At 40.7% G+C, this 12166-nt stretch overlaps 2 protein-coding genes across 2 annotated transcripts; both read left to right on the top strand.

Moving 5' to 3' along the window:
- The first annotated feature begins 4122 nt into the window (after positions 1 to 4122).
- Positions 4123 to 4830, top strand: LOC136485415 (kafirin PSKR2-like). The gene has a single exon (XM_066482303.1). It carries the CDS (start codon positions 4123 to 4125, stop codon positions 4828 to 4830), a length of 708 nt encoding a protein of 235 aa, XP_066338400.1.
- A 5758-nt stretch (positions 4831 to 10588) lies between these two features.
- Positions 10589 to 11296, top strand: LOC136485414 (kafirin PSKR2-like). Its single transcript, XM_066482302.1, has one exon. It carries the CDS (start codon positions 10589 to 10591, stop codon positions 11294 to 11296), a length of 708 nt encoding a protein of 235 aa, XP_066338399.1.
- Positions 11297 to 12166: the final 870 nt, after the last annotated feature.

Below are 12166 nucleotides of genomic sequence, written 5' to 3'. Positions count from 1 at the left end.
GAGCAAATTTTAAAGAGGGACACCAAACTTGCGTCAAATTGCCTGCGCAACACGGTAGCTCACTTTTCTGCTAGGTAGCATTACCAAAGATGAGATCTTTGTTGATGGGCACCGCACCGACTATAATATAATTTAGTGGGGCTATCAAAACCCAAAAGTAACGTCCCCAGATTAAAGTACTAAACATCCACCGCCATCCTACTGGTCTGTAGAGAGAGAACCCACCTGGAGTGCCATTCTGACACCTAGCCTAGTCCAATGGATTGTAGTTTTCATCTATGTGTAGAATGTGAAAAACTTCATGTTCTAAAATCTTAAATCTAAACAAATCCAGAAGTTTATTACTGACACGACGGTTTACTAGGGGTACCTCATAGCACTAGAACCAATGTAACCTTAACTCACATGTTATATAAAACTAGAACAGATATATTATCATATCTATTTGAGCACCCATAAAGCAAATTATTATAGAATCATGAAATGCATTCCTTTGTAAATGAACAAGGAATAGTAAATGAAGCCATGAAGATTTTGTTGGTCTCGCTCTGATTATGTGTCAACAGAAGTTATTATTTTTAAATGTTTTTAGCCATATTGGATTTGCTTAGCCTAAAATTAATGTCCAGTCCTAGAGATTAAGGTTATTATCCGAATGTTCCAGACATTCTTTTGGACAAGATTCAGGTCGTGTGTAGGGAAATCCGAAATATCTTTGATTCGAATCCACGGAATTAATATATGTGTACCTATGTGCTCACTATTCTAGTGAAAACGAATATGATGGAGTGTGTTGTCATGGAACTTCAAGTCCGGATGTTGTAGTTTTTCTCCTAAAAAATCAACGCAAGCCCCATCCTAGTCTTCTTTATCTTGAGTTTTTGCAGCACAGCTGAGCAAGGTTTATGTTAATGATCATGTTGTTTTTTTCTTGAATGGATCTATGCCTTTGAGCCCAAACGACTTTTGTTTCGAACAGCTAGGAGGTTGGCCATGATCCTCTTCATCTGTATATTGAAGGGCAGATTCATATCATAGATGGTGGAAGGAACAAAAGTGGCATCGAACTTTCATTCTCCTTACTATATGGAAATAATTTAAGCATGAGTTTAATGAAAATTAGGTGTACTTCTATTTGAATCAAGAGGTAGAGTTCAACATATAGCCCCTCCGCTCCAGTTTATTACTTGCCCTAGCTTTTCCCTAAGGTAATCTTACCTAACTTTGACATATTTCTTAGAAAAATTACCAAAAATCTTGAGCATCAAGTTTGTTTCAAAGAATTCTTCATTGCGTATGTCTCGATAGTGCATTTTTGTTGTCAAGATTTATTTAAAACTTTTTCAAAGTTAGACAAGCTTGATTTTAGACAAAAATAAAGTGAATTGTAATCCAGAACAAAGGGAGTGTGTGGCAGTGGGCAAGATAGTAGTAAGCATTCCAGTTTTGTATATTCTATGCGTGTGCATGCATTTTATACATACTGGGACTTCAATTAGTCACGGTCTTGCAGCATTTGTTCATTCGCTGCTTGATAGCTTCTCACATAACTACTGTATATACTTCAACCATGATGAGTTCGATGCAACAACAAAGTCCATTGATAAAGGCTTTGTGTAATATCCAGAATTTTTTTAAAACAAAATTAATAAGTTGACCGAACGGACTAATGAGACGAGCAAATTATGACTATTTGAACCGGGAGTCATATGGGCGATCGGACACCGTGGTTGTGCAGATCTCGTCGAAACGAATTCATTTGAGTACTAACATGTTTCGTTTGGAGGTTGGATGAATTTAGGAGGAACCGTTAAATTTAGACCATTGGATCTGATTTAGGGTTTGGTTTCCTGACCGGTTAATAAGAAGAAAAAAAAGGCCCCATTATGCCACCGGCTCTTCCTCACGCTGCTTTGTTCAGAGCCGCATCCTCCTGTTCCCGCCGCCTCCTCTCGCCTGAGCTCTTCCTTTGTTCGCACCGCTCCTGTCTCTCTGTCTCCTTCAAGCTGCCAACGTTTGAGGAGGTCCCCTTGCCAGGTCGTCTTCCCTCGCTGGAAGTAGCACGCATCTTGCATGCATCCTCGCTTCTGTACCTCAGTTACTACTCTAGTTATTGTTTTCCCGTGAGTTGCTTTCATCTAATCTTGGTGCTCCTACGTGAAGCTGCTGGAAGTAGCAAGTCTAGCTACTGCTGGCGCATAGATCCTGGGAGGCCACTGTCGTGAAGGCAAAGGGAAATAGCAGAAAGAGAATTGGGGCAAGAAAGAGGAGGAAAGAAAAGGTTAGACTTATGGGGATCTATTTAGTTCTTTGCGAAATTAAGGTTTCTGTTGTGGCAGCTGTCTTAACAAGGACGTAGAGGCAGCAGTTACGTACGTGTACAAGTCAATTTGTAACTGGTAGATCAATTTGGAGTATGCTCTAATTATGCAGATTGAATCGCCGAATTTCTGGGAATAATCTGTAAATTATCTCAACAGGTGAGTTAAACAAAAGTCACAGCTCTCATTTTTATCCTCCCAACGGTGCTGACTTCATTCAAATCCGATAAGTTATGCCCAAAACAGTGCTGCTTTCTAGCTAGACATATTCTCTGTGCATAAATCTTTTATCTATTTTCGAGGTATTTAGAGTCAGAATTGGTCCTGGATTTCTAAACCAAATTATAGGAAATTTTCTGTAGATATCCGAGATGTATTTATTAGCTGCATTTGGATAATAGAATTGAGAGTTATGGTCAAAACAGCAAGGAACTCAAATTTTACTGGATCTTCTAAAAATATGAGAATTGACATATTAGGGTTCGACTGAGAGGTTTAAGTGAGCTTTTATAAAATAGCTTCGTGACCGATGTGGATTAGTTCCTATAGTAGTTTGCTCCTCGGGTGTGGGAAGCGCCGTTGCCGAGGGTGGCACGCATGCCGGATTCTCGCCAAACTTAAGGCAAGTGCATGACGAACCTATGTATGGGCTTATGCCTCTTGTTTGAGTTTTCAATTGATTCAATTGTTTCATGTGCTATATGATTGAAGCTCCGAGTGTTCTTTTAAATTCAATTCCTGCTTCGGTGGATCCGGATGTGCAATTTGGTTTTTATATTCAAGTTCAAGTTTCATGATTTCTTTTACATTCAATTCTAGTGCTGGTTTATCCGGAGGTGCAATTTGGTTCTTGTGTTCAGGTTCCTGCGAGTAAGTGCTGGCCCCACTTGCTTGGCTTTACCGATAAATGCTAAGGATTCAAGTTCGTCCGTTTCAGATGGAAACTACTATTTCGAGGATTCAAGTGTTGTCCGTTTCAGACGAAAACTACTGTTCATGGATGTTCTGATTTTTCGTTCGCGGACAACGTTGACTTTCTTCTTTCGGTTCTAATTGTACTTGCCGAGTGTTTTTACTCACCCTTGTGTTTATTTGGTTTTTACGTACTAAATGACAGCAGCATGCATGGGAACCGTGGGTAGCACCTTCATGATACGAACACCTAATTTACATATGCTTTGCTTAACTAGAGGTTGCTTAATGGTTGATTTGGATGGGACGATGTTTGCTATTGGGATGGTTCCTTTGATACTATTGTTGGTGATTACCTGTTTAGATGCCCAGAATACTAGGGAAACTCTGCCAAAATTTTTAATGATTTGCTGACAATAAAATTTAGATGTTGTTTGGTAGCCTCCAGTGGTGTTCCTATCCGGGGCGTTACACTTTGATTCACACGAGCAAGTCATAACATTACATACCCATCATGTTTATATTGTGGAACAAATATGATGTGGCGAAGGCTTTGTCATGTGTAAAGGTGAAGTTGTCACGTATGTCATTCCTCATGTATCTAGAGAACTCCTATAGAAAAGGACACTTTTTATAGCACGTAGTGGACACTATCTTGCCAGCACATACCATATAATCCAACAAAACTGATAACTAAGCGTCGAAGTTGACTAGGTGCCATATCATCTCTAGCTCATCCATTTTTTGGCGAAATCCGAGATCTGAACAGATATACATGAGCTATCACTTGTATAAATAGGCCCCAAATCAATAGCTAATCCACCACCCACATCATTGATAGCAATCAAAAACTTGCCAAGTGAAACACACTAGCAACATCTTAGCAACAATGGCTGCCAAGATATTTGCCCTCCTTGCACTCCTTGCTCTTTCGGTCAGCGCTACAACTGCGTTCATCATTCCGCAGTGCTCACCAGTTACTGCTGCGGGCTATGAACACCCAGTTCTGCGGGCCTATAGGCTACAACAGGTGCTCGCGGCGAGCATCTTACAACAACCAATTGCCCAATTGCAACAGCAATCCTCGGCTCACCTACTAGTACAGACCATCGTAGCGCAACTGCAACAGCAGCAGTTCCTGCCAGCGCTTAGTCAACTAGCTGTGGCAAACCCTGCTGCCTACTTGCAGCTGCAACAGCTGCTTCCTGCAAACCCACTGGCTGCGGCGAATGCCATTGAATACCTCCAACAACAACAGTTACAACAGTTCCTGCCAGCGCTCAGGCAACTAGCCGTGGCGAACCCTGCCGCCTACTTGCAACAGCAACAACTGCTTCCATTCAACCAACTACCTGTGGCGAACGCTGCTGCATACCTACAACAGCAGCAGCCGCTTCCGATTACCCAGTCGGCTGTTGCAACCGCCGCTGCCTACCACCAGCAACAACAGCTGCTCCCAGTTAACCCATTGGCACTGGCTAACCCGTTGGCTGCCGCCTTCCTGCAGCAGCAACAATTGCTGCCATTCAACCAGATGTCTTTAATTAACCCTGCCTTGTCATGGCAGCAACCCAACGTTGGAGGTGCCATCTTCTAGAATACAAATGAGTTGTACTTGATAACAATGTTCTTGTGTCGGCGTGTGCAACTTCCCAGAAATAATCAATACATTGATTGAGATTTATCTGAGTCTATTCCTTAATTTTTTTCTCTATATAATCAATTGAAAAATATCAAATCATAACTACAGCCACGTGCTTGATTAATACGTAGAGAATACCACATTACATCATCAATATCAAGATGTGCCAGCCTGACCTCTTGAACGTTCTCATTTGGCTGTGTGCGTGGGTGTTTGTGAAATAGATGCCACTGTACGTGCGTGTAGTTGAGTACTTGCATCTATGGTATGTTGTTTTAAGAAAGTCATGGGCACATATGCTTTGACCATTGTCTTTCAAGTCAGGTGCACGTGTACAAAGGAAAACATAATAGAAGTTCATGAGTAAACGTATATGTGCATGCAAAGTTGGTATGCAAAGTCACACCTCTTAATTATTTTCTCTAGTAAATATTTGGTGCGTGTGTTTTTATCTTGGAGCAAAATTGTGCAAGACACCATAATATTGTAGAAAAATAAGGAAATAATTGGAGCCCATGAACTTGACAAGGCCAAGGGCATTAAATCAACTAGACCCTGTCAGTAACAATTTGGAAGTACATAACAACAAAGTATAAAACTCGTCGCCAAAAAAAATTATGATGAACGTGAAGTTTAATTACCCACGAATATGTTAGAGCAAATTTTAAAGAGGGACACCAAACTTGCATCAAATTGCCTGCGCAACACGGTAGCTCACTTTTCTGCTAGGTAGCATTACCAAAGATGAGATCTTTGTTGATGGGCACCGCACCGACTATAATATAATTTAGTGGGGCTATCAAAACCCAAAAGTAACGTCCCCAGATTAAAGTACTAAACGTCCACCGCCATCCTACTGGTCTGTAGAGAGAGAACCCACCTGGAGTGCCATTCTGACACCTAGCCTAGTCCAATGGATTGTAGTTTTCATCTATGTGTAGAATGTGAAAAACTTCATGTTCTAAAATCTTAAATCTAAACAAATCCAGAAGTTTATTACTGACACGACGGTTTACTAGGGGTACCTCATAGCACTAGAACCAATGTAACCTTAACTCACATGTTATATAAAACTAGAACAGATATATTATCATATCTATTTGAGCACCCATAAAGCAAATTATTATAGAATCATGAAATGCATTCCTTTGTAAATGAACAAGGAATAGTAAATGAAGCCATGAAGATTTTGTTGGTCTCGCTCTGATTATGTGTCAACAGAAGTTATTATTTTTAAATGTTTTTAGCCATATTGGATTTGCTTAGCCTAAAATTAATGTCCAGTCCTAGAGATTAAGGTTATTATCCGAATGTTCCAGACATTCTTTTGGACAAGATTCAGGTCGTGTGTAGGGAAATCTGAAATATCTTTGATTCGAATCCACGGAATTAATATATGTGTACCTATGTGCTCACTATTCTAGTGAAAACGAATATGATGGAGTGTGTTGTCATGGAACTTCAAGTCCGGATGTTGTAGTTTTTCTCCTAAAAAATCAACGCAAGCCCCATCCTAGTCTTCTTTATCTTGAGTTTTTGCAGCACAGCTGAGCAAGGTTTATGTTAATGATCATGTTGTTTTTTTCTTGAATGGATCTATGCCTTTGAGCCCAAACGACTTTTGTTTCGAACAGCTAGGAGGTTGGCCATGATCCTCTTCATCTGTATATTGAAGGGCAGATTCATATCATAGATGGTGGAAGGAACAAAAGTGGCATCGAACTTTCATTCTCCTTACTATATGGAAATAATTTAAGCATGAGTTTAATGAAAATTAGGTGTACTTCTATTTGAATCAAGAGGTAGAGTTCAACATATAGCCCCTCCGCTCCAGTTTATTACTTGCCCTAGCTTTTCCCTAAGGTAATCTTACCTAACTTTGACATATTTCTTAGAAAAATTACCAAAAATCTTGAGCATCAAGTTTGTTTCAAAGAATTCTTCATTGCGTATGTCTCGATAGTGCATTTTTGTTGTCAAGATTTATTTAAAACTTTTTCAAAGTTAGACAAGCTTGATTTTAGACAAAAATAAAGTGAATTGTAATCCAGAACAAAGGGAGTGTGTGGCAGTGGGCAAGATAGTAGTAAGCATTCCAGTTTTGTATATTCTATGCGTGTGCATGCATTTTATACATACTGGGACTTCAATTAGTCACGGTCTTGCAGCATTTGTTCATTCGCTGCTTGATAGCTTCTCACATAACTACTGTATATACTTCAACCATGATGAGTTCGATGCAACAACAAAGTCCATTGATAAAGGCTTTGTGTAATATCCAGAATTTTTTTAAAACAAAATTAATAAGTTGACCGAACGGACTAATGAGACGAGCAAATTATGACTATTTGAACCGGGAGTCATATGGGCGATCGGACACCGTGGTTGTGCAGATCTCGTCGAAACGAATTCATTTGAGTACTAACATGTTTCGTTTGGAGGTTGGATGAATTTAGGAGGAACCGTTAAATTTAGACCATTGGATCTGATTTAGGGTTTGGTTTCCTGACCGGTTAATAAGAAGAAAAAAAAGGCCCCATTATGCCACCGGCTCTTCCTCACGCTGCTTTGTTCAGAGCCGCATCCTCCTGTTCACGCCGCTCTTCATCTGTATATTGAAGGGCAGATTCATATCATAGATGGTGGAAGGAACAAAAGTGGCATCGAACTTTCATTCTCCTTACTATATGGAAATAATTTAAGCATGAGTTTAATGAAAATTAGGTGTACTTCTATTTGAATCAAGAGGTAGAGTTCAACATATAGCCCCTCCGCTCCAGTTTATTACTTGCCCTAGCTTTTCCCTAAGGTAATCTTACCTAACTTTGACATATTTCTTAGAAAAATTACCAAAAATCTTGAGCATCAAGTTTGTTTCAAAGAATTCTTCATTGCGTATGTCTCGATAGTGCATTTTTGTTGTCAAGATTTATTTAAAACTTTTTGACAAGCTTGATTTTAGACAAAAATAAAGTGAATTGTAATCCAGAACAAAGGGAGTGTGTGGCAGTGGGCAAGATAGTAGTAAGCATTCCAGTTTTGTATATTCTATGCGTGTGCATGCATTTTATACATACTGGGACTTCAATTAGTCACGGTCTTGCAGCATTTGTTCATTCGCTGCTTGATAGCTTCTCACATAACTACTGTATATACTTCAACCATGATGAGTTCGATGCAACAACAAAGTCCATTGATAAAGGCTTTGTGTAATATCCAGAATTTTTTTAAAACAAAATTAATAAGTTGACCGAACGGACTAATGAGACGAGCAAATTATGACTATTTGAACCGGGAGTCATATGGGCGATCGGACACCGCGGTTGTGCAGATCTCGTCGAAACGAATTCATTTGAGTACTAACATGTTTCGTTTGGAGGTTGGATGAATATAGGAGGAACCGTTAAATTTAGACCATTGGATCTGATTTAGGGTTTGGTTTCCTGACCGGTTAATAAGAAGAAAAAAGGCCCCATTATGCCACCGGCTCTTCCTCACGCTGCTTTGTTCAGAGCCGCATCCTCCTGTTCCCGCCGCTGCCTCTCGCCTGAGCTCTTCCTTTGTTCGCACCGCTCCTGTCTCTCTGTCTCCTTCAAGCTGCCAACGTTTGAGGAGGTCCCCTTGCCAGGTCGTCTTCCCTCGCTGGAAGTAGCATGCATCTTGCATGCGTCCTTGCTTCTGTACCTCAGTTACTACTCTAGTTATTGTTTTCCCGTGAGTTGCTTTCATCTAATCTTGGTGCTCCTACGTGAAGCTGCTGGAAGTAGCAGGGCTAGCTACTGCTGGCGCATAGATCCTGGGAGGCCACTGTCGTGAAGGCAAAGGGAAATAGCAGAAAGAGAATTGGGGCAAGAAAGAGGAGGAAAGAAAAGGTTAGACTTATGGGGATCTATTTAGTTCTTTGCGAAATTAAGGTTTCTGTTGTGGCAGCTGTCTTAACAAGGACGTAGAGGCAGCAGTTACGTACGTGTACAAGTCAATTTGTAACTGGTAGATCAATTTGGAGTATGCTCTAATTATGCAGATTGAATCGCCGAATTTCTGGGAATAATCTGTAAATTATCTCAACAGGTGAGTTAAACAAAAGTCACAGCTCTCATTTTTATCTTCCCAACGGTGCTGACTTCATTCAAATCCGATAAGTTATGCCCAAAACAGTGCTGCTTTCTAGCTAGACATATTCTCTGTGCATAAATCTTTTATCTATTTTCGAGGTATTTAGAGTCAGAATTGGTCCTGGATTTCTAAACCAAATTATAGGAAATTTTCTGTAGATATCCGAGATGTATTTATTAGCTGCATTTGGATAATAGAATTGAGAGTTATGGTCAAAACAGCAAGGAACTCAAATTTTACTGGATCTTCTAAAAATATGAGAATTGACATATTAGGGTTCGACTGAGAGGTTTAATTGAGCTTTTATAAAATAGCTTCGTGACCGATGTGGATTAGTTCCTATAGTAGTTTGCTCCTCGGGTGTGGGAAGCGCCGTTGCCGAGGGTGGCACGCATGCCGGATTCTCGCCAAACTTAAGGCAAGTGCATGACGAACCTATGTATGGGCTTATGCCTCTTGTTTGAGTTTTCAATTGATTCAATTGTTTCATGTGCTATATGATTGAAGCTCCGAGTGTTCTTTTAAATTCAATTCCTGCTTCGGTGGATCCGGATGTGCAATTTGGTTTTTATATTCAAGTTCAAGTTTCATGATTTCTTTTACATTCAATTCTAGTGCTGGTTTATCCGGAGGTGCAATTTGGTTCTTGTGTTCAGGTTCCTGCGAGTAAGTGCTGGCCCCACTTGCTTGGCTTTACCGATAAATGCTAAGGATTCAAGTTCGTCCGTTTCAGATGGAAACTACTATTTCGAGGATTCAAGTGTTGTCCGTTTCAGACGAAAACTACTGTTCATGGATGTTCTGATTTTTCGTTCGCGGACAACATTGACTTTCTTCTTTCGGTTCTAATTGTACTTGCCGAGTGTTTTTACTCACCCTTGTGTTTATTTGGTTTTTACGTACTAAATGACAGCAGCATGCATGGGAACCGTGGGTAGCACCTTCATGATACGAACACCTAATTTACATATGCTTTGCTTAACTAGAGGTTGCTTAATGGTTGATTTGGATGGGACGATGTTTGCTATTGGGATGGTTCCTTTGATACTATTGTTGGTGATTACCTGTTTAGATGCCCAGAATACTAGGGAAACTCTGCCAAAATTTTTAATGATTTGCTGACAATAAAATTTAGATGTTGTTTGGTAGCCTCCAGTGGTGTTCCTATCCGGGGCGTTACACTTTGATTCACACGAGCAAGTCATAACATTACATACCCATCATGTTTATATTGTGGAACAAATATGATGTGGCGAAGGCTTTGTCATGTGTAAAGGTGAAGTTGTCACGTATGTCATTCCTCATGTATCTAGAGAACTCCTATAGAAAAGGACACTTTTTATAGCACGTAGTGGACACTATCTTGCCAGCACATACCATATAATCCAACAAAACTGATAACTAAGCGTCGAAGTTGACTAGGTGCCATATCATCTCTAGCTCATCCATTTTTTGGCGAAATCCGAGATCTGAACAGATATACATGAGCTCTCACTTGTATAAATAGGCCCCAAATCAATAGCTAATCCACCACCCACATCATTGATAGCAATCAAAAACTTGCCAAGTGAAACACACTAGCAACATCTTAGCAACAATGGCTGCCAAGATATTTGCCCTCCTTGCACTCCTTGCTCTTTCGGTCAGCGCTACAACTGCGTTCATCATTCCGCAGTGCTCACCAGTTACTGCTGCGGGCTATGAACACCCAGTTCTGCGGGCCTATAGGCTACAACAGGTGCTCGCGGCGAGCATCTTACAACAACCAATTGCCCAATTGCAACAGCAATCCTCGGCTCACCTACTAGTACAGACCATCGTAGCGCAACTGCAACAGCAGCAGTTCCTGCCAGCGCTTAGTCAACTAGCTGTGGCAAACCCTGCTGCCTACTTGCAGCTGCAACAGCTGCTTCCTGCAAACCCACTGGCTGCGGCGAATGCCATTGAATACCTCCAACAACAACAGTTACAACAGTTCCTGCCAGCGCTCAGGCAACTAGCCGTGGCGAACCCTGCCGCCTACTTGCAACAGCAACAACTGCTTCCATTCAACCAACTACCTGTGGCGAACGCTGCTGCATACCTACAACAGCAGCAGCCGCTTCCGATTACCCAGTCGGCTGTTGCAACCGCCGCTGCTTACCACCAGCAACAACAGCTGCTCCCAGTTAACCCATTGGCACTGGCTAACCCGTTGGCTGCCGCCTTCCTGCAGCAGCAACAATTGCTGCCATTCAACCAGATGTCTTTAATTAACCCTGCCTTGTCATGGCAGCAACCCAACGTTGGAGGTGCCATCTTCTAGAATACAAATGAGTTGTACTTGATAACAATGTTCTTGTGTCGGCGTGTGCAACTTCCCAGAAATAATCAATACATTGATTGAGATTTATCTGAGTCTATTCCTTAATTTTTTTCTCTGGATAATCAATTGAAAAATATCAAATCATAACTACAGCCACGTGCTTGATTAATACGTAGAGAATACCACATTACATCATCAATATCAAGATGTGCCAGCCTGACCTCTTGAACGTTCTCATTTGGCTGTGTGCGTGGGTGTTTGTGACATAGATGCGACTGTACGTGCGTGTAGTTGAGTACTTGCATCTATGGTATGTTGTTTTAAGAAAGTCATGGGCACATATGCTTTGACCATTGTCTTTCAAGTCAGGTGCACGTATACAAAGGAAAACATAATAGAAGTTCATGAGTAAACGTATATGTGCATGCAAAGTTGGTATGCAAAGTCACACCTCTTAATTATTTTTTCTAGTAAATATTTGGTGCGTGTGTTTTTATCTTGGAGCAAAATTGTGCAAGACACCATAATATTGTAGAAAAATAAGGAAACAATTGGAGCCCATGAACTTGACAAGGCCAAGGGCATTAAATCAACTAGACCCTATCAGTAACAATTTGGAAGTACATAACAACAAAGTATAAAACTCGTCGCCAAAAAAATTTATGATGAACGCGAAGTTTAATTACCCACGAATATGTTAGAGAAAATTTTAAAGAGCGACACCAAACTTGCATCAAATTGGCTGCTCAACACGGTAGCTCACTTTTCTGCTAGGTAGCATTACCAAAGATGGGATCTTTGTTGATGGGCACCGCACCGACTATAATATGATTTAGAGTGGGGCTATCAAAACCCAAAAGTAACGTCCCC

The sequence above is a fragment of the Miscanthus floridulus genome, chromosome 10, assembly GCF_019320115.1.
Source record: "Miscanthus floridulus cultivar M001 chromosome 10, ASM1932011v1, whole genome shotgun sequence".
NCBI lineage: Eukaryota > Viridiplantae > Streptophyta > Magnoliopsida > Poales > Poaceae > Miscanthus > Miscanthus floridulus.
This window is presented reverse-complemented; position numbering and strand designations above follow the sequence as displayed.